At 36.9% G+C, this 26,665-nt stretch overlaps 1 protein-coding gene across 1 annotated transcript in view; it reads right to left on the reverse strand.

Annotated features, from left to right (window-relative positions):
* Positions 1-26,665, reverse strand: part of AGPS (alkylglycerone phosphate synthase) — a 62,368-nt gene that overhangs the window by 26,561 nt on the left and 9,142 nt on the right. Inside the window, exons 2-10 of the mRNA XM_058189709.1 lie at positions 17,600-17,689; positions 15,495-15,585; positions 14,712-14,832; positions 14,544-14,618; positions 11,397-11,468; positions 10,686-10,765; positions 5,311-5,391; positions 3,129-3,254; positions 2,609-2,717 (exon numbers count right to left, since the gene is read on the reverse strand). Of these exons, the coding sequence (XP_058045692.1) occupies positions 2,609-2,717; positions 3,129-3,254; positions 5,311-5,391; positions 10,686-10,765; positions 11,397-11,468; positions 14,544-14,618; positions 14,712-14,832; positions 15,495-15,585; positions 17,600-17,689 (845 nt within the window). The remainder of the gene's footprint in view (positions 1-2,608; positions 2,718-3,128; positions 3,255-5,310; positions 5,392-10,685; positions 10,766-11,396; positions 11,469-14,543; positions 14,619-14,711; positions 14,833-15,494; positions 15,586-17,599; positions 17,690-26,665) is intronic.

Raw genomic sequence — 26,665 nt, forward strand, 5'->3', positions numbered from 1 at the left:
TTTTATTCTGGTTTACTCCAGTAAGTGAACTCTGCAGTTGTGATTTGTAAATAGTACTTTATGGCTAAGTGTAATCCATCATACAGTTTGTTAAAACCATGGTTAAATAAAGTATGATTTTGCACAATGTCTGAACTTCAGTTGAGAGTTATGAAAATCTGACTAGTCATTAATTTGTGCTAATTACTCTTCAGTATGTTTATTTGGTTCATCAAACATATTAAGGATTTGCTTCTGAAAGCCATTATGTTAAGAATTTATCCATAAGGAAATGTATAGACAAGCATTTCTGAACTATGAATAACACTATCCAGTTAGGCAAAATATCCAGGATGAGTTCACTATCTGTACCAAACAAAATCAGTAAATACAACAGTACAGGTGCTCGACCTACAACTATTCATTTAGTGACCATTTGAAATTACAACACTGAAAAAAGTGACTTATGACTCTTTTTCACACTTATGACCATTGTGGCATCCCTGTGGTCATGTGATCAAAATTTGGATGCTTGGCAACCAGCATATATTTGTGACGGTCACAGTGTCCCAGGGTCATTTGATCCCCTTTTGCAACCTTTTGCAAAATGGGGAAGCCAGATTCTCTTAGCAACTCTTTTACTAACGTAACAGCTTCAGTGATTCACTTAACAACTGTGGCAAGAAAGGTCTAAATGGAGCAAAACTCACTTAACAACTGTCTTGCTTAGCAATGGAAATTTAGGGCTCAATTGTGGTTGTAAATCAAGGACTAACTGCAGAGTTTAATACAGCACTTCTAAGATACATTCTTTTTTAAGTTTATTTTAACATTTTTTTTCAGCTTGATTATGCTATGAGTCTTATTCAAATGGAAATCTTAAATTAGGTGCCCTTAATATAGTGTTAGATTTAAGACTTCTGTGTTTTTTTTTTGACAGATGAAATGCATCAAATTTGTAATTTTCTACCATGATTGAGAAGAAAATTCTGGTCAAAGTTTTGCTTTGCATTTAGTAAATGACAAAAAGAATTAGTGGCATCAGATGAGGTTCTGCAGCCTTTTTATATTTTCTGTTAGTGATTAGGACTTCCTTTTAATATCTGTCATATTAAAACACTATATGTCATTGCCTCCACCGAATGGACCTGATATGAGGCCATATTAACTAATGGATTTAAACTGCAGAAAGGATACCGTATATACTCGAATATAAGCCGATCCGAGTATAAGCCGAGGTCCCCAATTTTACCCCAAAAAACTGGGGTCTCGAGTATAAGCCGAGGAGGAAATGAGACTTGATTTTATTAGATGTGTTCAAACAGAAGTTAGACAGTTCTCAGACTAAATTTGGATTCCCGTATCTAGCACAAAGTTAGATTTAAGACTTCTGTGTTTTTTTTTTGACAGATGAAATGCATCAAATTTGTAATTTTCTACCATGATTGAGAAGAAAATTCTGGTCAAAGTTTTGCTTTGCATTTAGTAAATGACAAAAAGAATTAGTGACATCAGATGAGGTTCTGCTGCCTTTTTATATTTTCTGTTAGTGATTAGGACTTCCTTTTAATATCTGTTATATTAAAACACTATATGTCATTGCCTCCACCGAATGGACCTGATATGAGGCCATATTAACTAATGGATTTAAACTGCAGAAAGGATAATTAATTAATTAATTTTAAAATTAGCAAACCTTACTTAAGGTAAGGCCTGACTGATTGTGGAAGCAGTTATCGAAAGAGGAAGTAGACTTGATTTTATTAGATGTGTTCAAACAGAAGTTAGACAGTTCTCAGACTAAAATTTGGATTCCCGTATCTAGCACAAAGTTAGATTTAAGATTTAAAAGGGCCCTTCCAACTTTATGATTAACTAAATGGCTGCCACATGGGGAAGAGCTGCTCTCCAAAATATACTAGCCATTGTATGACAGCCAATAAAACCCCCACACCATTTACTAGGGAAAAAATGATGAGGCTGATCTTAGCCATCTACCTCTAGCTTCTATTGAAGAAGTTCCCTGCCAAATGATGCACATGAATGCATCCATCCACCATTTAAATTGCTTTAGACTGCTGTTTGGACTCATGTGATAGTTCAGATAAAAACAGTGGAAGCTGGTATCTTGCAACATGTCAGTATCTCACTTTTATGTTATTGTTTTTTCAATCCCCATTATGCACCAATGTAAATGTCCCTAGGAACCACACTTAGTATTCAAAATATAGGATATAGGCTCAATAGTTTAACATTGATACTCACAACATGGTAGCTAGACTATCAATGTTATAAAAGATCAGTTGTTAGGCTCACAAAACAGAGCTATGCTATTTTGTGTTGAATTGTATGAATCAGATGAACAGTGGCATTTGCAGGAAGTAAGAGGCATGTGGGCAGAATGCCCTGTTCCCTATTATATGTGCATGCATATGCAAAAAGAGAAGAGCTTGTGGTATAACAGTGCATTGAGGCACTCCATATTTTGTTGAAAAACCTTGCAAGTACCCATGATTATACAGTTAGTAAAATTCCTTTTCCTTAAATCAGAAGTATTAATTAAATATTGTGTTATAGAAATATGTGAAAAGCATTAAAGTATTGCAATTTTTTTTAAAAAAATATATACCTTCAGATCCTAAAATGAAATGATGAATATCAGGTCCTGTTGACATTCGTGGTCCTTGACAGCTTTTTTGGATTACGCCTTTGGGTGTTACCATTTTTATATGAACCACCTGTATAAATTAGAGTCGGCTTAATACTACATATGAGAATATATAAAATATTCATGTATATTAAATGCCCAGGAAAAACTAATCTACATCCTATTTTGCCATTGTAGATAGAAATAAGGGAGCAACTGACACCACAGAATTTTGTATTACTCTAAATAATATGATCTAGTAAAAAATTTTGGTGCCATCTTAATTCTTTTTCCTCCCAAACCACAAAACGCAGAGGAGTATTTACATTGTTTTCTTTTCGTATGTGTCAAATAAATCCAATATTTGTCAACCACTAAACTACATTTTAATAAATATCAGCTAATGTTTGTTAGTAACAGAAACGTAATACAAATGCAGAAGTTCGATTATTTATTGATAGAAAAATAGAAAAAAATAATAAGAATTATAGAAAATGTTTACCAGATCTTCAATATTTCCATAAACATTTTTCTTCATGCCTGATGCTCGGGTGGCTACCCATCCTCCAAGAGTACTAAATTCCATCGAATCTGGTTCATGGCCTGTACAATAACCACTTTCACCAAGCTAAAATAGAAAAAACACACACACTATTTTAACCACTTTTAGCTGTTAACGTCCACTGCAAAGTTCAGTTTTTTAATACTTCACTTAGACAATACAGGTAGTCCTGGACTTACAACCATTCATTTAGTGACCTTTCAAAGTTACAACAGCACTGAAAAGTGACTTATGACCGGTTTTTACACTTACAACTATTACAGCATCCCCATAGTCATGTGATCAAAATTGCGAGACTTGGCAACTGGTTCATGTCTATGACTGTTGCAGCTATTTTGGGCTTATGTGATCACGCTTTGTGACCTTCTGATGAGCAAAGTCACATGATCAAACTTCAGATGCTTGGCAAATGGCATGTATATGATAGTCACTCTCTCCTCAGGTCATGCGATCACCATCTGTAAGCAACCCAACCAGCTTCTGACATGGGGGAACCCAGATTCACTTAATGACCATATTACCCGTCAGTTGAGGAGTACCTGTATTCTACTTTTCCTGATGGATTATGTTCAAACAATGCTGGTGCAGTATATTTGCCCCCCTATCGACATCTTGCTTCCAATGCTGGAACAAGTACACAGAAACTCTATCTAAATTTGATAATGGCTGGATGATGGTGAACGTGACATTATATTGAATAAGTGGTGGTACTGTCAGTCAGAAGAAACAAAATGCATTCAACTTGTCCTGGTGCTTGTACTCCACTTGGAAGAGTAAATCTGTAATCTGGTAAGGATCCTTAACTCCACCTCTCTATGGATATCCAGATGATGGCGGCAGTTAAGAAATGCAATTTCTGCTTTTCCTGAACTGTATCTTATTCATATCTTGATTGCAACCTAGTTAGACCACAGGAATATAGTCTTCTCAGGATTAGAATAGTATTTGAAAGCTCTCCAAAGGACCAAAATATTGCAGGCTAGGCAATTCTAGGGGTATAATACGCCTACAGTTAGTCCTTGTTTAGCGACCATTCACAGTAATGACAATTATGAAAAAGTAATTTTGCAACCGGTTCTTGCATTTTCAATCAATGCGAGTCTCTAAAACAAAGGAAAGCTGAAATAAGGTCATAAAGACGGTCAAGGTTTCACTTAGCGACCACTTTGCTTAACAACTGAGTTGCCAATACCAATAGTGGTTGCTAAACGAGGATTACTTGTACATTGAAATACTTGATCTTTTGTGTAAAGATGGGGGTGGGGGGGTGGGTACAATTTAAGGCATTGGTGTTCACCTTTAAAGCCCAAAACATCCTTGGACCTGATTATTAGGGACTGTCTATCTTTGTATGAATATATCTACATATTAAGATCAACAAGACACGTTATCTGCTTTCTGTTTCTTCATCTATTTGGCAAATAGGAAAGGCCTCCTGCTTGGTATCAGAATTCTAAATCAGGGGATACACATAACTACCACTGCATAGTTCATATGCAATTGTATGCATTTAAATATGCATTAAATATGCATTAAATATGCATTTAAATATGCATTTAAATATGCATTTATGCATTTAATTAAATGCAAATATGCATTTAAATATCCATTAAAAAAAACTTCAAGCATTTAATATTTTTTGAAGAGAGTCTAGGTAAAGGTACCACTAAATGTAGCATGAATTCATAATTAAGATGTAGATTCCCAAAGTACATGTTATTGAAAACAGAATTCATTACTATTACAAAGGCGTCAAACATTTTATTTTAATAAGATATTAAAATAATAAGCTATTCTAGCTAATACCCATATTTCATTATTTGACTACATAATTTTCTTCAAGATGATAGCTTATTCTGGATCTAAATGGAAGATGATAGAAATGTTCTCAAAGATAGTGACAAAGTCGTTTCTGGTCAGTCACAAAAAACCCAATTTTTAACATACATATTATACTTGCTAAGATTAAAATAAACAGAAAAATTAATAACATAACCACTGCCATTAGGCTGGATATAATGTGCATAACCATACAAATATATTTACTTTATGAGCCAATATATGGCAGTATATTTGGGGTTATAAAAATACCAGCATTCTCAAAGACGTAGGTTAACGATACCTGTTTTTCCAAGTCTTGGCCAACAATGCCAGCATCAACGTGAGCAGTTAAATTTTTCTCATCTATCCAGTGGATCCTGTTCTATTACAAAAAACAACAACATTGTGAAAAATACTGGCATTTAATTATTCAACAAAGCCCAGTTAAAGTCAGTGATTAGTGTAGCAGTAGGCATTAATTATGTGTAAAAACCACCATTCCAGGAATGGAATGTTCCACCTCCAAAGGCAGAATTTTGCATAGCTATATAGACTATAAATCAATAGAGACAAGAAGATGAATGCCCCTTGTCTATTTGCATTGCTGAAATTGCACATATGAAGACAAAAACATCAGTCAGAAATCAAAATCCATACATTCTTTTAAGAATTAAGGAATTAATGAGATGAGGTTGAAATCAAATTTCATCTTACTTCAATTAACCGCAGATGTCGAAATAATTCTAAAGTGACAATATACCAAAGACAAGGCTTTCAGAATAGTGAAAAACTTCAAAACATGTTTTTCAAAAAGAAAATAGTAGGCTCGTGCCAATTTTAAGCTCTTTGGTGTAAGTTTGTCCCTTGGCTTGTTTTATATTCTGATATAAGTTTATGAAAAGTGATATTATAAATACTAGACTTTGAACTGGGGTCAGACCTAACCTGCTTTTATACAAGGTAGGTTCCTAAAACTGCTCCTCCACTAGTGCTTAATCCCTGCACAATAATTATTTGATCAAATAATTTTTCCCATCCTCTTATAACATGATCTTCATCTTATCCACTGTGAGTGTGAGTGAAAAAGCCTTAAGTAATTACCAGGATCAGTCTTAAAGTTATATTTTTCACTTATTCATACAGCTATCCCAAAACAGCTTCAAGGTATGCAAAATTGTTTATGCTTTGTCACTCATAACCTGGGAGGGAAACCAGACAGTTTAGCAATGATTTCAAAGAGAGGCAATGATGAAGAAGAGGCATCAGCAATAGGGATTGCACATTTCATGCTGATATTGTTTTTTACCAACTCGAGAATGTGTGGGGGAAGAGAACAATCCTACCAGTAGATTTTTACAGTACAAAGTAGAATGGAATTCCAACTCTATTGGTAAAATCAGTTTTCTTCTCCTTCCCCTAATCTGTCTAGACTGCATCTGAATATATTTGTAGCTTCTTCAGGAGGGGTGAGAAAATCCTGCTTGTCAATATAAATCAGGGGTGTCAGGCTTATGGCCCATGTTTTAGTGAAGGGGGAAAAAATTGTGATATGTCATGTGCCGACAATGTGTCATCGCACATTTGATACCCCTGATGTAAATCCACTACCGTAATATTGGGTTTCATCCAAAAAAATGTGACAAACTAATATTCAGTAATTCATGAAATCACGTATCAGTTTAAAAAACTAGTCTTGGCCGCACATTAATTAGTTATGACAAAACATTCAAAATTTTCTGATTGAATTTTATGTCTTTAACTACTGTATCAGTCATGAACCCTGAAAGTTTTTTTAAGGGAACTAATGCTGAAATGGTATTATCTCTAATGCAAGTAAACAGCAACAAAATGACCCTGGGAATATAAAACTGGGTCTAAAACTATTTAATTGCTCACTCTAATATTTATTACCACTGAAAAAGTTTAAATCTAAATTATAGCCTTATTTTCATTGATTACTATTAAAGAATGTGGATGCTCGGAGTCATGAAGCAGATTCAGCTGGTTTACCACAATCTGGATCTTACTTTTTCAAATCACAAGCTCTACAAAATCCAATATATTTGATGGTATGTAAAATGAGGTGATAAAATGAGGGCCCAGGGTAGGGGTGGAGGGGTGGCGGTTGCTATTAAAGAGAGTCTAGAGCCGAGGGAGACCACTGTACCTCAGATCGCCGGGTGTGAATCCCTCTTTGTGAGGTGGGGTCATAGATGTCAGATGGGCTTGCTGGTCGCGTACCTGGCTCCTTGCTGCGTGACAGCTGCCCTGCCCGAGCTCCTGGAGGTGCTTGCCGGGGTGGCAGTGGAGACCCCCAGACTGTTAGTCATGGGGGACTTTAACTTGCCATCTGCCGGCTCGTCATCGACGGTAGCTCGGGAGTTCTTGGCCTCCATGACGGCCTTGGACCTGACTCAAGTAGTGGATGGCCCCACTCACATCGGGGGAGGCACACTGGACCTGATTTTTGTCTCTGGTCAGTGGTTGAGAGATCTGGACTTAAAGGAAATAGTCATTGAACCTTTGTCATGGTCAGATCACTCTCTCCTTCGCCTGGACTTTCTGACCGCTACCCAACACCGCAGGGAGACGGAACCATTACGATGGTACCGTCCCAGGCGCCTGATGGACCCAGAGAGGTTTCGGACGGAGCTTGGGCCACTTCCTGAGGGTCTGGCTCACGGCACGGCAGAGGAACTAGCTGCAGCCTGGGAGCGGGCTGCGGCTGGGGCTTTAGACCGTGTCGTGCCTTTGCGGCCTCTGACCCGGCGCAGATCCCAACCGGCTCCTTGGTTCTCCGAGGAGCTGAGGGGGATGAAACGCCGGAGAAGACGCCTAGAGAGTTCCTGGAGGTCCAGCCGCTCAGAGGTTGATCGGACACTAGTTAGATCCTAACCTAGCACCCACCTAGTGGCACTGAGGGAAGCGAGGCGTTTCTACCGCCCCCCCCTCATTGCGCCGGCAGATAACCGCCCAGCTGCCCTGTTTCGGGTGACCCGCTCCCTCCTTCACCAGGGGGAGCGGGATGACCCGTTGCGGGGACGTGCTGAGGAGTTTAACGGTTATCTATACGATAAAATCGTTCAGCTTAGGGACGGTCTGGACCAAAATTGTGGCGATTCAGACGGGGTATCTGAGGGCGGTCTTGGTGATGTTGTTTGGGATGAGTTTGACCCTGTGACTCCCGAGGACATGGACAGGTTGCTGGGTAGATTGAATGCCACCACGTGTTTACTGGACCCGTGCCCCTCCTGGCTGGTGCTGGCCACTCAGGAGGTGACACGAGGCTGGCTCCAGGGGCTTACGAGTGCTTCCTTGTTGGAGGGAGTCTTTCCGGCCGCCTTGAAAGAGGCGGTGGTGAGGCCCCTCCTCAAGAAGCCTTCCCTGGACCCGGCTGTTTTGGGTAACTATCGTCCGGTCTCCAACCTTCGCTTCGCGGCGAAGGTTGTAGAGAGTATGGTGGCATATCAGTTTCCCCTGCACCTGGAGGAAACTGTCTATCTGGACCCGTTCCAGTCCGGCTTCCGACCCGGTTACAGCACTGAGACGGCTTTGGTCGCGTTGGTGGATGATCTCTGGAGGGCCAGGGATAGGGGTTATTCCTCTGCCCTGGTCCTATTAGACCTCTCAGCGGCTTTCGATACCATCGACCATGGTATCCTGCTGCGCCGGTTGGAGGGATTGGGAGTGGAGGCACCGCTTATCGGTGGTTCTCCTCCTATCTCTCCGACCGTCGCAGACGGTGTTGACGGGCAGAGGTCACCCCGCGGCACCTCACTTGTGGGTGCCGCAGGGTCGATTCTCTCGCCTTCTGTTCAACATCTATATGAAGCCGCTGGGTGAGATCATCAGTGGCTTCGTGTGAGGTACCAGCTGTACGCTGATGACACCCAGCTGTACTTTTCCACACCGGCCACCCCAATGAAGCTATCAAGTGCTGTCCCGGTGTTTGGAAGCCGACGGGTCTGGATGGGGAGAAACAGGCTCAAGCTCAATCCTCCAAGACGGAGTGGCTGTGGATGCCGGCATCCCGCACAGTCAGCTGAGTCCGCGGCTGACTGTCGGGAGCGAGTCATTGGCCCGATGGAGAGGGTGCGCAATTTGGGCGTTCTCCTGGATGCACGGCTGTCTTTGAAGATCATTTGACGGCCGCCTCCAGGAGAGCTTTCCACCAGGTTCGCCTGGTGCGCCAGTTGCGCCTTTCTAGACCGGGATGCCTTGTGCACAGTCACCACGCCTTGTGACGCCTCGCCTGACTACTGCAATGCTCTCTACATGGGGCTCCCTTGAAGGGCATCCGAGGCTGCAGTTGGTCCAGAATGCAGCTGCGCTGGTGATAGAGGAGCCCTCGTGGCTCCCGAGTGACACCTATCCTGCGCAGGCTGCACTGGCTACCTGTGGCCTTCCGGTGCGCTTCAAGGTGTTGGTGAACGCCTTTAAAGCGCCCATGGCATAGGGCCGGGTTACTTACGGGACCGCCTGCTGCTACCGAATACCTCTCACCGACCTGCGCCTCACAGAGAGGGACTCCTCAGGGTGCCGTCGGTAGCGACAGTGTCGCCTGGCGACACCCAGGGAAGGGCCTTCTCTGTGGGGCTCCGCCTCTGGAACGAACTCTCCCCAGGACTTCGTCAACTTCCGGACCTCCGAACCTTTCGCCGCGAGCTCAAAACTCACTTATTTATTTGCCCTGGACTGGGTTAGCTTTTTATGGGTTTTTAATTGGGTTTTATCGATGGGTTTTTAATGGGTTTTTAATGGGTTTTATTATTTGCTAAATTTTAATTGCGGCCAAATTGAATAAGTTTTTTAGTGGTATTTTAATAGTATTTATTTTGTAATAGGAATGTTTATTTTATCTGGCTGTAAACCGCTCTGAGTCCTTCGGGAGAAGGGCGGTATAAAAATTTAAATAATAAATAAATAAAATAAATAAATAAATAAAGCTGTCTCCTAATTCCATATTTCATGCTGCTATCAACTAGAAATGATTTCTCAACTTATAGATCTGGTTTCACAAAAAATGTACTGCCATATTTTTAAAGTGGTCTTTTAATCACAATTTTCTTCCTAACATCCAGTCAATTGGTTCCCTTGTGTGGTCCTTGTAAGCAGAGTATTTAACAGTTTCTTCACATGTATTATTAAATAAAGGCCTTTTGCCATTTCAGAAAGTACTGAAATTAACTGATGAAGTTATCATTAAAAACCTAAAGGAGGGTTCCAGAGGGAACTTTCTCTCATCACATCTATATCAATATATATAATACCCGATAATTTTAAATTTCAAGTTTTAGGATAAATTGATGAAATGCTATTAGCATGATTGATACTCATTGTTTAAGATATCCTGATTCTCAAGACCAATATTGTGAACGGCCTTGCTGAAAACTTCTGATCACTAACTGAAAATATTTTACAAACTCATCATGTTATGAGGAGATGCCATCTAAAAAGCTAATTCTTATCAAATAACTTGTGAGAGATAATGGATTTGAAACGTGAAAAACAGATTAAAATGTTTACACAGCTACTCAGCATAAAAACCTCACAAGTGATTACATAAATTCCAGAAGGATTAAAATGCTCAATGAATTAAGGGGATTCTTAAACTAAGTGAAACATTATATGAATGACATTCTGTGAAATTCACTTGCAACTGTTTTGCACACATACCATTTGTGAAGTGTCTAGTGAAACAATTGTTCTTTTTTCATCAGGAGGACACTCAAGTGCGCCGGTAACGCTTGTGCCTCCTACAGATATGAGAAACAGATCAATTTATATTTCATTTGTTACCTCAGTTACCTCAGTTCCTTAGATTATAATTTATAATATCCATTGTCAGAATAGCGGATGCTGTGAATGAAATTATGATGTAAGCAATGGATGAGACCAAGGAAAACAAGCCACAGTCGCAAATATTTATGGAATTTAAATAAAAGATGCATATAACCTGACCTCCAGACCTTTCGCCGCAAACTTAAGACTTATTTATTCCGTCTTGCTGGACTGGCTTGAATTTTTAAATTTTTAGCTGATTTTATGGGTTTAAATTTTTATTAATTTTACAGGGTTGATTGTATTTTAAAATGGGACCAAATTGAATAAGTTTTTTAATGTTTGTTTTTAGTATTGTATGCGTTGTTGCTGTATTTTATTTTGGCTGTAAACCGCCCTGAGTCCTTCAGGAGAAGGGCGGTATACAAATTAAAATATTATTATTATTATTATTATAAGGATTTCCATTAACAAAATACCATGTGGCAAAAGGTATTTGCTATTAAAACTAAACAATTCTATTTGATATATCTTAAGATATAATTGTGCTTTGGGGCCTGCCTTAAAAAACATTTCTTAAAAATTGTTGATAGTTTGATTACTTACCACCATAAGGTATAATACAAATATTATGCTTGCAGGCTATTTCCACAATTTTAACTACATCATCATGGCATTCTACAAAAATGAACAGAGCAGTAGTAAATAGTAGTAGTAAGTAGTAAGAGTAGTAACATTATATTTTAACATAAATTACTGAATGATGCAGCTAATCCCAAAACATTTAGAAGTCAGTTTTCTAATAATGAAAATACTTAATTGTATTAAAATAATAAAGTCACCAATATTTCTGACAGCTTTTAGACTGAAAAGAATCCTTAATGCAAAATAACCACTAACTATGGGAGAAAATGAGATGCTAGGCTCCTTTTAAGCATTTGAGCCCATACTATAAACATTTAAAAATGTATATGTTGTTTATTTCATGACCTCAAATTAGCTTGGATTAACCAATCACAATACAGCAGAATTGATTGTTACAGTTCAACTATCGAGTTGCAGATTCAACAGAATTTTTTTTAAAAAAGGCAAACAAACAAAAAAGCAGTCAAATCCAAGAGTCTTGAAAGATACACTCCACTCTTAATATTTAAAATTAATAAAGCTTCCAGGAAAGGCTTCCCATAAAATTTGAACTGCAAAGTCCATGCTCCTAGGACCCAGACCCTTCCCTTTCAGGGAGGGAAGGCACAGCACTCCTGACGCTGAAGTGCTGATCTAAGTTACCTGGGCCTGCAAAGAATGCTTCTTTTCTGAGGCAATTAGTACAGTTCTGATTAATATATTTCAATTGACTGTGGTCACTAATAATTTTCATATTAGAAGTTTGCACATGATCAAATGTGTCAAAAATTTCAGGCACCAGAAAGCCCTGATTGATTTCATGGATACAACCTCTGTTTTAAAATCAAGTATTTCATTAGCTTCAATGGTTATTTTAGTCATGCCAGGAGCAATATTCATTTAATCATGAAAATTAAGTTCTACATAAAGTGCTAAGAAAAAGTAATTTCTTTGTGATTTTTTGTAATATTGTAAGCCTCCCAGAATTACCCTATGGTAAAATGAGCGGACAATAAATTTTACAAATAAAATAAAATAATAAAATAGTCTATTATACTAAACACTAGCAATTGGAGCTTGGATTAATTTTATTATTGTGGTACTTAGATAAAGTGATTGTCTATTCTCACACCGTGTTAGTAAACAATCACAAATCTTGGATATAGGTTGCTACAAATTTTGCTCATTTCTGATAATGCAATGTCATTCAATAACAAGGATTATCCTAAAATGATTTTTGAAAGAAAGACATAACACATGCCATTCTCATGATCAGATGGAATTTGTTCAATTCTTAATCTGGATAGCTTTGTGTAACTACTGAAAATACCATGTTCAGAAGCTTGGTGAATAGAAGGAGCACATCTTTAAACATGCATTTCAGAAAATATAACTCATTTGTTTAGTAGTAATTGTCTAAAAATAATGTTCAAAAGCAAGTAATTTTAAGACTTGCATTTAATTTTCAGAAAAATTGGAGCTTTGTATATGGTGACATAACATTGTATTATTTTATATGTTTTTATTGTTTGGTACTCTAAACCAAACTTACCAATATTGTTTGGTATTGTTTGGTGTATTCTAAATTCTGAATCATCCCTTTACTTTGAAAGAAATAAGCAAGTAATTTTAAGACTTGCATTTGATTTTCAGAAAAATTGGAGCTTTGTATATGGTGACATAACATTGTATTATTTTATATGTTTTTATTGTTTGGTACTCTAAACCAAACTTACCAATATTGTTTGGTATTGTTTGGTGTATTCTAAATTCTGAGTCAAGCATCAAGCGCAAATAGAGGTTATGTTTTTATAACAGTTCAACCAACATGCGACATAAACAACATTCTTGGCAGATTCCTAGGCTATTTCTGGACTACTTCTCTAATACACACTTTGTATTCTGAGGTTTTTATAAATTGCTTCTCAATTCCATTTTTTCCAAAATTGAAAACACTATGACATAAGTTCAGTAGGTATCATTAAGTGTTAAATTTGTACCCTATGACTATCATTAAGTGTTGTAGTGTTGTTGTACCTTGATGAAGGTATCTTTTCTTTTATGTACACTGAGAGCATGTGCACCAAGACAAATTCCTTGTGTGTCCAATCACACTTGGCCAATAAAAAATTCTATTCTATTCTATTCTGGCCCCAAGGGAAAGGGTGCGCAACTTGGGTGTTCTCCTGGATGCACGGCTGTCGTTTGAAGATCATTTGACGGCCGTCTCCAGGAGAGCCTTTCACCAGGTTCGCCTGGTTCGCCAGTTGCGCCCCTTCCTTGATCGGGATGCCTTATGCACAGTCACTCATGCTCTCGTTACCTCTCGCCTGGATTATTGCAATGCTCTCTACATAGGGCTCCCCTTGAGATGCACTCGGAGGCTTCAGTTGGTCCAGAATGCAGCTGCGCGGGTGATAGAGGGAGTTCCACGTAGCTCCCATGTAACACCTCTCCTGCGCAGACTGTACTGGCTACCTGTTGCCTTTCGGGTGCATTTCAAGGTTCTGGTTACCACCTTCAAAGCGCTCCATGGCTTGGGGCCTGAGTACTTACGGGACCGCCTGCTGTTACCTCATGCCTCCCACCGTCCCGTACGCTCTCACAGAGAGGGACTTCTCAGTGTGCCGTCCGCCAAACAATGTCGGCTGGCGGCCCCCAGGGGAAGATCCTTCTCTGTGGGGGCTCCTACTCTTTGGAATGAACTTCCCCCTGGTTTACGCCAAATACCTGACCTTTGGACCTTTCGCCGTGAATTGAAAACATATTTGTTTATTCGCGCGGGGCTAGCTTAAGCTTTTTAAACTGTTTAGTTTTTAAATTTTAAATTCTATTTATGTTTTAAATTGGGGTTTTTAGATTTTAAATATTTTAATTTCTCGGCCAATTGTGTAATAAGTTTCTTAATTTAGTTTTTTAAATTGTATATTGTGTATGTTTTTTAGCCTGGCTGTACACCGCCCTGAGTCCTTCGGGAGAAGGGCGGTCTAGAAATTCAATAAATAATAATAATAATAATAATAATTTCTATTCTATTCTATTCTATTCTATTCTATTCTATTCTATTCTATTCTATTCTATATGGAACAGGGAAGTACAAGAATGAGAAAAGTGTTCTGAATAGCTTACCTGGCCATACCACTACATCAGGAACCCGCTTAAACATTCCTTCCCTGAGCAAAAAAATCTCATGTAGGCAATGACCTGAAATACAAGGTAAAAATAAGTCTCACAAAGACATCAAACGTTGAAAGCAAGCAATTAAGATGTTATTTTGTGCATGCTGATTTTGCTTACCATGGGCTCTAAAAAGTCTAGATTCCGCTTCCTGTGTATATGAGATTTTAGCATTTTGGAGGTCTTGGAGAAATTCTTCACTTGCAATGGAGGGAGGTACATCACTAATATTTAAGGATGCCTTCAAAATAAAATAAAAAAGAGAGAGAGATAATTTCCAGTATACCTATTCAGAAAAAAATGAGTCACCTTAGAAGAGCATCATTTTCAGATATGCTACAGGAAAAGCAATTCCGACTCTTTTGCCAGCAACCTCTCTTTTAGCAAATCAATTACTTTCCCTCCCATTTTATGAGCTTATCACACACAAAAATCCTTTGGAGGAGTCTCTGGAGCGGACTTTAAGTAAGTGCAGAGAAATAATGAACAACTGAAATTTATTGCTAAACAAACAAAAAATTATGTGTGATACAGTTCTTACTATTTTTATACCACACTTTTATTCAAAGGCCTCCAGAGACAGAATAATGAACTGTTTTCTAAGAGAGACATCTTGAAATACTGCAACTAATTAAAATCAGTGATCTATCACTGTACGAAAGCAGAAGTTTTAAACCAAACAATCTGTGTTTAAGAAATTTTGAATTAACAGATTATATTTTCAACTACAGATCCTCACTGACAAGATAACTACCTGGCAATAAGGCTGGAAAAATTTTTATGTCAGAGTGCCAGAAGGACAATGGACAAAATAAGCAGTTTTATGTTTTAATTGAACGATATATAAAGAATTAACTACAGGTTAATGATTAAAAAATACACACGGCCCATGTATTCACTTACTTTAGGAGTAGTTTTATGTTCCATACTTCCACCAAGGTTTTTCTCTACCCAATCTTTCAAAAGTGGGAATATCAGTCCGCCTATTCGGTACCTGAATCCAAAAGCATTTTCATCAGTTCCTTCCAGAGTGAAAGCTAGTAAAACCCTGGTGCTAATTTCTTTATTGAGATATACACAAGCAGTGGGCATATAATTTCTAGAAGTAAAAGTCTGAGTATGTGGGAAGATGGGGATCTTAAAATATCAGTCATAATAAACTGATAAGAAATTTAATATCCGAAACTTCAAGCATAAAGCAACCTTGCAAAGAAATATTGCTATGATTTTTGTAATAAGAATTTCAACTCAAAAACTTTTCAGAATTCTGTCATGGTCAAATACAGAAATAACAGTTACATAATTTTTAAGTTCAGATAAAGTATTCCACTGCACGTTAAGCAAGCTATAAAACAAATCCCCATGCTGATTACAGCAATCAAAACATAGAAGCAGGTTATTGTTTTTGCAATGGAGAGGAGCAGTAATGGAATTTAGTATTGGCATCAGAATTATTCTGTGTATTAATATTGATTCCCAATGACACATTATTTAAGAAATACAAGACTGAAAGTAGTCAGGAATGCAAAATATGAGCTTTTTGCACTGAGCTTGCAAACAAAATAATTTTTCCTAATGTATCTTGTGCCTAAGATCATTGTCCAAATATGCAAAGTGATGCATACTGGGACAAAACCAGTTACAGGTAGTCCTCATTTAGTGGCCAAGGCAATTCAGTCATTAAATAAAATGGATGTGAAGTGAAACCGCAACTGCGCTTATGATCTTTCTTCAGCTTTCCTTTGCTTTACAGACGTCACAAAGGATAAGTCACAAAGTTACCTTTTCATCAATATCATAACTGTGAACAGTTGCTAAACAAGGCAGTTACTAAATGAGGTCTATCTGTATATGTAGAAAAGGTCCTTGAGCTTCCACATATTTGCTTTGCAAACAAATCAAGAATACATGGTTACTGGGAGCATAGTTCAGGGTTACAAATTTATCTACTTTATCTCAAATTTATCTCTCTATGAAGGAATAACTTCAGCAAACTATAGATTATTAAATGAGCTGGTTACAAATACATAAAAAAGGCACCTTTATTTCCTGAAAACATGAACATCTGAAACTTTTAAAAAATTATGTCTTTAGAGCAGCCAAAGGTATAAATGACTATTGTTATCTATTTTGTAACTGGAGAAGACAAAGTTAACAAGTGGATTAGGGTTCAAATCTTAATTCAGAAACAATATACAATATGTGTGTGTGTGTGTGTGTGTGTGTGTGTGTGTGTGTGTGTGTGTGTGTGTGTGTATAACAATATACCAGTAATTAAGATATTTCTGGTTCACTCAATTACAATAATAGCTATAAAATTCAGGAGATACAAATAAAAAGATATTTTTTATAGAATGCATAATTGTGTGGTACTTTTAGATAATTCGTTACTGCAGAATTTGATAAATATGGTTTAGATGAATTTAATAGCAAATATATGTCACTCAGTGTTGAATTATGGACTCAGATTTCAACTGTGGAAATATAAACAGGAGCAAACTCCACATTAATCTGAACTGATTAATTACATAGTTAATGAAACATTTGCAAGCAAACAACTTAGCTCATAGAGCACCAAGGACTTAACACATAACTTTAAGAAGCACTTAGATTAATGTGTGGAAGCTAAACAGCACATGCCCCAAACAAATCCAACAGTAAATAAACTCTAACTGTAATTACTTCCTAACAAAAGAAAGGCTACTCCAAAGTTAATTACCTATATGCTTCAGCAAATCAATCATATTTGTCTGTGATTATGTATATGGCAGCTTGCAGCTGAAATATTTGATAAAAGCAGAATATGACAGAATTGCCATTGCTCATTCACATTGGGAAAGAGGACACTTGTTTGTGTCACAGAGAATACAACATGGACGCATAATAATGTGATATTTTTTGGCTTTCAATGCTTGTACTCATTTCTTACAATATGTCATAACTTCAATATAGTCATATTTCCCAAAAAGAAAAGAAATTATTTATCTTACTGTCTCCATAGCTGTTACCTTTTTCCGGTGAATTCTCCTTGCCCCTTCTTATTGAAAATGAATTTTGAATCATTGTATCCCCATCCATTCCATTTTAAAATTTCTTGCCTTAAAGGGAAATGATTAAAAAAAATGTGCTGTTAGTTCAATATTTCCAACTTGTTTGGTAAATTAAATTGCAATAAGACTTTTTCCCCCTCCAATCTTTATTTTGTTCTCTGGCAGAAATAGGAGTTGTTATTCAACACTCTTGAAGACATGTCACTGGGGGAAGGCACCTAATAGGTTTTCCGTCCTATGAAAAGAAATAATCTTCCTTCTGCCTAATTCTGTTAGAACAATTCGATGCCAACAGATATTCATCTGATAAAGTAGGCTGTTGATCTGAGAAGCATAGGCAATCATAAATTTATTCACCTTATCAAATACCTCTAAATTCTTCATTGTCTTAGCTATATAGTCTAAAAAAGGGGCCTCCAACCTTGATAACTTTAAGACTTGTGGACTTCAACTCCCACAAATCCTTAGCCAGCTTTCTATAAATGGTTGAAAGTATTTTAATTAACATTGAAAAGTTTTTAGCCTTGGAGCTGCATATATTCTGTTAGATCTGTATTCTATTCATTCCATTCATATGCAGCTCCAAGGCTAAAAACTTTTCAATGTTAATTAAAATACTTTCAACCATTTATAGAAAGCTGATCATTTCAAGCAGCTGAGGGTAAGTGTCAGAGTTTGACCATGTTTAATCCAAAGGTCATTCTAGTTCGGTTACTTAGGAATAGCAATGGGGGAATCAGACATAGGCAAAGGAAACAAACCAACAGTGCCAATCCCATCTCAGCACATTAATAAAAGCGTTTCCTACAATGTCACTGATTCTAACCATAATAATTGGTTAAGCTTTCTCCTTCTCATCCATTTTTTAAAATTTTAGATGGCAAGGATCAAAGCAGGAAGAGTCTTTTATAATAGATTATTCACTAATAAATGGAATAAAGAAATGGCACTAGCTCTTTTGCCAAAAGCTCATTTAAGTTCACATGGACGCTGATAGGAGGGGAAGCATTCTTTTCACAGACACTAGAACACGCACATTGAGAGCAAATAAACATACAGTAACCTAAATGTTAAGTAGGCACCGGGAGATAGCAATTTCGTTTTTCTTAGTATTGTCCATAGAGACATTATATAGTCCAAAATGAGACTACCAATACCAAAATTGTTTTGTAGAAGCCTTTTGAGTTTTACACGATTAAAGAAAAATCTAAGAATTAAATTAAAAACATTAAATTTAAATAGGATTTTAAAGTATTTAAAGCATCATATGAAAAGGAACTGAGCCCCAAAATAATATATATTCTAATAATCTTATAATTATAGTCAGAGACAAAAACAAATCAATGAACAGAGGTTTGTGAATGTGAAATATCTCCCAGCAGGAAGAAATAGGTTAAATGAGACAGCCAAAAGGACTCAAAATGGAACATGGGAAAGAAAGAGATATCCATGCAATCCTGTGTGTCTCTCTCCAGAAACTTTATCTAGAAATAATAATGTTCCTATAGCTTAAATATTTCAGTTTGAAGACCACCAAAGTGGTAAACTAGCTTCTGATTTATATTTTTCAGAAGTATGGATTTCTCCCCAACATCACCTTCCTTTGAACTTTATTCTAAATTGAGAATTAATTTAGGCAAGAAAAAAGCAGGAAAACATTTACCGTATATACTCGAATATAAGCCGATCCGAGTATAAGCCGAGGTCCCCAATTTTACCCCAAAAACTGGGGTAAACTGGGGACTCGAGTATAAGCCGAGGGTGGGAAATGAGGCACCTACCGGTTGGGGAAACCTCCTCCTCAGCTGAGAAGGCTGGCGGCTCCCCGCCCGCCTCTCACTGCACCGGCAGGGCTTCAGTCCGGAAAAATGTGAAAAAAAGAAAAAAAAAACTCGAGTATAAGCCGTATATACTCGAGTATAAGCCGAGGGGCTTAAAAAAAAAACCTTGAGTATAAGCCGTATAGACCCGAGTATAAGCCGAGGGGACGTTTTTCAGCACAAAAAATGTGCTGAAAAACTCGGCTTATACTCGAGTATATACGGTACTTCTTTTCCTGACTATAAACCAAGAGGTACACCAACAGAAAGAAAAGCTCTGTTATACCAATCTCCTATTTTGACTTCACTGAAATTTTAATTCAATTTTAAAAATGTGTTACATTTATTTTACCATCCAGAAATGAATGTGCCTGTTTCTAAACTATTCTGTAAATATATAAATACAGTTTTAAAGCCTGTATAATGTTATAGCACCTCTTGGGAAAAAAAATCCTCCAAGCCTGATTAATTGAACAGGAGCTAGTTCTCTTCATAGTGATTTCAAAAGTATGTATTTCGAAAACAATTTCTAAAGTAATAATTGCTCTGTAATATGTGCTCTCTTAGAGTCAGCTCTCTGCTTTTGCTTCTCAAGAGCAGACAACGTTGACTAGGTGCTGCCACCTGGTGTGATACAGTTTATTTTGTTATTTCTACAAAATAAAGTTACGCTGATAACTGATGAATAGGCCTTACATATATACCGAAAAGTTCTGTTAGCATCTTACCAAGTTTTGCTGGTTTTGAAAAGTGAAGTTGGGCTACTAGATGGGAAACCATCAGGAAATGCCTCAGAAGACTACAAAGGTGAACTATTTTTCACACGGTAGCCAGGAAAATAACATGGACATGCCCATGAAGTTATTAAAGTCAAACTCAAGAAGATTTTATAAAACAAAAATGCACTTTTTAAAAATAATGTTCACTAAATACGGTAGAATATTCCTAACAATGGTTTATACATTAAAACCAAACCTTCTTGTGAAGTGGCATTAATCACATCCATCTTGGTATGATAAATAACTGGAATTTACTCACAAAGTTTTCGAAAGGGATGTGCATATATATATAAAGAAGAAGTTTATTAATGATACGCTAAGCAGCCATGATTCAATCCAAAGGTGACTAGATTTAGTATATGAAGGTAACAAATTTAGTTTGTAACAATTATATATTTGATATAATATTCTACTACATATGATAATGATCTGTTGATTCTAGGTAAAGTGCAATACCTTAATACCCTAAAACCCTAACCATGTTAAGAAACCGCCAAAAAGGAAAATACACCCCTACCAAATTTGTTATTGCAAATAAACCAGTGGGAGACACCAAACTCAGATCGATCGTATTTCTACACGGACAGTGAAACATCTATAAGCAACTAACCAAGCTCAGATAAGAGCACAAACATGCCTACCGTTCTTGTCCTATTGTTTTCCTTCGTTATATCCAATTAATATAGTTATTACATACTCATATATATGCTTCTATATTGTATAATTATTTCATGCTTATGCTTATATATACTGTGTGACAAAAATAAATAAATAAATAAAAAACATCAAGGACTCTACAGTTCAACCCTGAGTTGTCTTCTATCTTCTACTATTGGAAGATTCATTTACCTAGGAAGTATGTTAGCACTGTTAATACTATCATAATTGTAATTACGGTATTATTTTTAATGTTATATGCATAACACAATTTCTTACTATAAGATGTTTGTAAGCTATCTACATTTGTTTCATCAAAGCAACATAGAAACACTTTGCAATAAAACCACTGGATGAAGTAATTTACTGACACAGAGTCAGATAACATCAAAATGTTGATAACATCCACGTCAACTAATTGATGGTGTCAAAGATCTATTGTAGCACTTGGGAATCATTTAAAACAAATTTGCTAGGGCGAATCCTAGCAAGATTATGGGCACATGGGCTATAGGTTTCTGGGGATTTCCCAAATTTAGTTCTGGATAGGCTGGCATTTATCCAGACAAAAATGGTGTGCAATTTGGAGGTCCTTTGGATACCCAACTTTATTTTTATTTTTTATTTATTTATTTATTTTTATTTGTCGTAACAATATATACAAGCGTTGCATAAAGGGTTATATAATATAAGAACGTATATATGAGGAGAAATGAGGTACTATAAACATATATATACATAGGGGAAGAAACAATAGGACAGGAACGGTAGGCACGTTTGTGCTCTTATGCACGCCCCTTAGAGTCCTCTAAGGAAAGTGGTGAGGTCAACCGTGGACAGTTTTAGAGTAAAGCCTTTGGGGTTATGAGAAGAAACCACAGAGTCAGGTAATGCATTCCAAGCATATACAATTCTGTTACAGAAATCGTGTTTTCTGCAATCTAAACTGGAGCGGTTGACATTGAATTTAAATCTGTTGGTAGCTCTTGTGATATTGTTATTGAAACTGAAAAAGTCATTGACAGAAAGGACATTACAACGGATGATTTTATATGCTAAACCCAGATCCTGTCGAAGGCGACGAAGTTCCAAGTTTTCTAGACCCAGGATATCAAGTCTGGTGGAATAAGGTATTTTATTGGTTTCGGAGGAGTGGAGAATTCTTCTCGTAAAATACCTTTGGACACGCTCAACTGTGTTGATGTCAGATATATGGTATGGGTTCCAGACAGGAGAGCAGTAATCAAGAATTGGCCTAACAAATGTTTTATATGCTCTGGTCAGTAGCGTGGTGTTTTTTGAAAAGAAGCTACGTAAAATTAAGTTAACAACTCTTAGAGCCTTCTTAGCTATATAGTTGCAGTGGGCTTTGGCACTTAAATCTTTAGATGTAAAAACTCCAAGGTCTTTGACAGGGTGGGGGTCATCTGTGAGACAATGTCCATCAAGCATGTACTTTGTGATTGGGTTCTTTCTTCCAATATGCAAGACTGAGCATTTACTGGTTGAGATTTGTAGTTGCCAAATTTTAGACCAAGCAGTTAGATGATCAAGGTCCTTTTGAATTGTGGATGTATTGTCAGTGGTGTTGAAAAGTTTGACATCATCAGCAAAGAGAACACAGTTACTTGAGATATGATTACAAAGATCATTTATGTATATTATAAAGAGAGTAGGTCCAAGAACGCTACCTTGAGGAACACCACTCTTGACAGGAACAGGATTTGATAGAGCATTACCAATTTTAACTATTTGTTGTCTGTTTGACAGAAAAGCAGATATCCAGTTGTGTAAGGGTCCTGAAATGCCATAGGATTTTAATTTTAGGAGAAGTTTATCATGTACTACTGAGTCAAAAGCTTTACAGAAGTCTATGTATATTGCATCTATTGATTTACCTAGATCAAGATTTGTAGTCCATAGGTTTTTACAGTGAAGAAGTTGTAAATTGCATGATAATTTTTTCCTGAAGCCAAATTGTTTATTCGAGAGAAGGTTGTGTATTTCTAAGTTCAAGGTAATGGATTGGTTGATGATGGATTCCATAACCTTGCAGGCAACGCAACATAGGGAGATTGAAGATTGAACTTCTAATTGAAGAGCAAGTGGCAGCTGTAGCCAAGAGGATATTTGCATCAATTCACCTTTTTGCTAATTACATCTATTCCTGGATTGGCAGGCACTTCTCAAACTCACTCATGTTCACTCACAGAAGGTAATACAGAAAGTATTTCCAGAGAAATTTGATAAGAAATTTAATTGGAGGCAGAGGTGTATTAAAGAGGGTGTTAAGCAAACAATTTTAAATTTCTACTGGCAATTTCTAACGTTTAAAGCAGAACTGATGACATTTCCATACATCAGAGTATAACTGAAATTGCAGTTCGCACAATCCCCCATTTCCCAAAGACCTACTAGAGCAAAAGATTGTAGGAATATTAATATTCATAATTTTGCAATACAGGTAGTCCCCAACTTATGACCATAACTGAGCCCAAAATTTCCATTGCTAATTGAGAAAGTTTTTCAGTGAATTTGCCCCAATTTACAACCTTTTTTGCCACAGTTGTTAAGTGAATTACTGCAGTTGTTAAGTTAGTAACACAATTGTTAAATGAATCTTGTTTCCCCATTGATTTTGCTTGCTAGAAGGTTGCAAAAGATGATGACATGATTGAGACACTGCAACCATCATAAATATGAGCCAGCTGTCAAGTGTCTGAATTTTAATCATGTGACCATAGGAATACTGCAACAGTAGTGTGTGTGAAAAATGGCCATAAATCACTTTTTTCAGTCCCGTTGTAACTTTGAACCGTCACTAAATGAACTGTTGTAAATCTAAGACAGCCTGTACTTCAAAACAAGAGGGGAGGCAAATAAATGTAATAAATAAATAATAAATAAATAAAATACTAGGAAATGTTACAGTATAGTACTTAGAAAAAGTTGAATCACACACAGCATCCACAAGGCAGCATTATTTACTCCGTTATCTGGGTAATCCTATTATTGGAATAACATTTTTTTCTATATGTTCTTTAATGTACACATGGATTAAAAAAACTTTCAAGTGTAAATGCAAAAATATGCAGAATTTAATGAGATGTTCAGTAGAATTTGTTAAAGTGCAACGATTAATACAATGCCAATGACTTGTGTATCAAATGAATGAATTCTGTATCAAAAATTAGTGGATTGGGTACAAAATGAAAATAGGACAGCTGGGTTTAGAGGAGAACGATCAGCATTAGATCATTATTTGGTTGTCCCATCATTTTAGCAGAAAAATATTCCGTACCCTCTGGATCTTTTGAAACTTTTGTCATCAAAAGTCAACTTTTGATCTAATACCAAAGAAGAGACTGAGACTGCATTACTGTATGTTATTATGCCCATTTTGCAGATAGCAGTAAGAAAAAACACTAGCTCTATTCTGTATAACATAAAAGTTTATCAATAAATTATCAGAAAACTAAAGTTTTGTGCAATGTCATAACATTCACAAATGGCAAATACATGGGACTCAAATTGAGCATGTGTGTATCTACAAATATCTTGGGATGCATTTTCATGCTTCTATCTCCTAGAGTGCGCTTTTTTTTTTTACCGGATAACTACTGCACAGTATATCTCTACAGCTACCGTAAGATTTTGCCACTCAAACGAACGAAGTCTTTCAGCTTCTTTATGGCTCCCAAATGTGCTCTTTCACAAAGCTCAGCATCCTTGAAACTAGTCACAATAAGTTTATTAGGGCCATACAGTATTGATGATCCCCAAAAGTATCAAAAACATGTTGCATGCAGACAGGCATAGTCTTGCTGGATGCTAGAGCATAGTTTCTTCTTATTGCCCTTTTGGTTAAAGTTAATTCTACTTCTTATACGCTTAGCCCTATTAGTACTAGAAATCATTGTGAAACCATCAAATCATTGTGGCTTTAAAAAGCATTAGTTAAAATTCATCAACTGGACTTACCTATGGAATGTCTGTGCTCATTTGGTTTTGAGACTGCTATAACTGTCCTCAAATTCGGGACATGTACCTCCAAATAAATTTAACCAAGGTATCATATCCCATTACTCATCACTTTCTTCAAAAAGAGTTCACTCTAGCTTCTTATTTATCATCCATCACTATTTTGGAAACTTTGCAAGGTTTTCATTTTAGCCAGGCTGGACTCAGCAATCCATTCAAGATATTTTAATGGTACTCCTATGAGATTCTGGTTATGTCCATGTGGTGCTAGCTCAATAGAAACTTTAAGCTAATGCTACTTTGCTGTTCCTCTATTAAGACTCCAGACAGACCTTCAATTTTGAAGAAATTTCCAGGCAAGTAATGTAAATTCTGTTTACTGTTACTTCTTTCACACAAGGATTATATCTTCTCAAATTTTTCAGTTTTGTGCGACTTGTTGTACAACATGTCACACTGTTAACTAGGTTTGTTTTAGAACTAATACGCTTGTCATGCCAAACCTTTAGTAAAACCCTTGTATATACTTAAAGCTAATGATCCAAATAAAGATTTCAATTTGCTACCCAAAGCTACACTGTCTACTAAAAAAGTTTTCCTGGCCCAGATCAATAACTCTAGTATATTCGCAGCTCAGAGGAATTTATTTCGGTGAAAAAGATCAAGCTAAAGCACTGCAGTAGGAGGCTAAAAAGGTAGCAAATCTTACTCAATTTATTCAAGTCTTATGATCATGTTATTGTGCCTCATTTCACTCTACTCTATATTCCCACATGTAGTGGCTGCTATGTTTGCATCTGGTTGGCATTCCTTAATGTACTGTTTTTGAAGGGTGGTGATAAAATTCTAGTAAGCAGTAAAATAAAGAGCTATATGCCATCCAGGGGGGTGCAGTGGTTTAGGAATTAAGACGCTGGGCTTGTCAACCGGAAGGCTGGCAGTTCAAGACCCAAGTATTACATGACAGGGTGAGTTCCTGTTCTTGCCCCAGCTCCTGCTCGCCTAGCAGTTTGAAAGCATGCAAGTGCAAGCAGCTAAATAGATGCCACCTTGGTGGGAAGGTAGTAGCGTTTCGTATGCCTTGGTGTGTAGTCATGCTGGCCACATGACCACGGAAGGGTCTTCGGACAACACTGGCTTCCTCAGCTAGGAAACAAAGATAAGCACCGCCCTCTAGACTCGAACACAACTGGGCAAGGGAAACTTTTACCTTTACTCTTTATCTTATTATATGCCATCTTATTTAAATGGGAATACTTATATCTCATACTCAACTTGAAAATTAGTTTCCAAGGTGCTACAAGAAGTTGGCTTTGAAACATTCAGGAAACAAGATATAGGGAAATATAGTCTCTACTCCTTGGATCTCAAATATTGCTATTGCACAGAATGTTGAAGTCATGACAACACAAAGAGATTTAATAGGCGATCCAATGCTTATGTGCTTTATCATCACTGCGTACATTAAATAATTTAATATGTTTAAGAAGTTTGCATCCCCCAAAAAAGAAATTTAATTCTTGGAAACAGCAAATATTATTTCATAATGTGGTATAAACATTTTCATTACAATAACATAACAGTGCAATGTTTCTTGAACTTTTTACCCTCAGAATCCCCTCCTAAATTTAAAAATTACACAGGACCTAAAGAAAAAAAGCTTTTATTTGTATGGGTTATATTCATTGATATTTACTATATTAAAAATTCATACAGTATTTATTTATTAAATCATGTAAAAATAACATTAGACCACTAAATACTAGTATATTTTGATGAAGAACCCC

The sequence above is a fragment of the Ahaetulla prasina genome, chromosome 1 (genome assembly GCF_028640845.1).
Source record: "Ahaetulla prasina isolate Xishuangbanna chromosome 1, ASM2864084v1, whole genome shotgun sequence".
In the NCBI taxonomy this organism is placed as follows: Eukaryota; Metazoa; Chordata; class Lepidosauria; order Squamata; family Colubridae; genus Ahaetulla; species Ahaetulla prasina.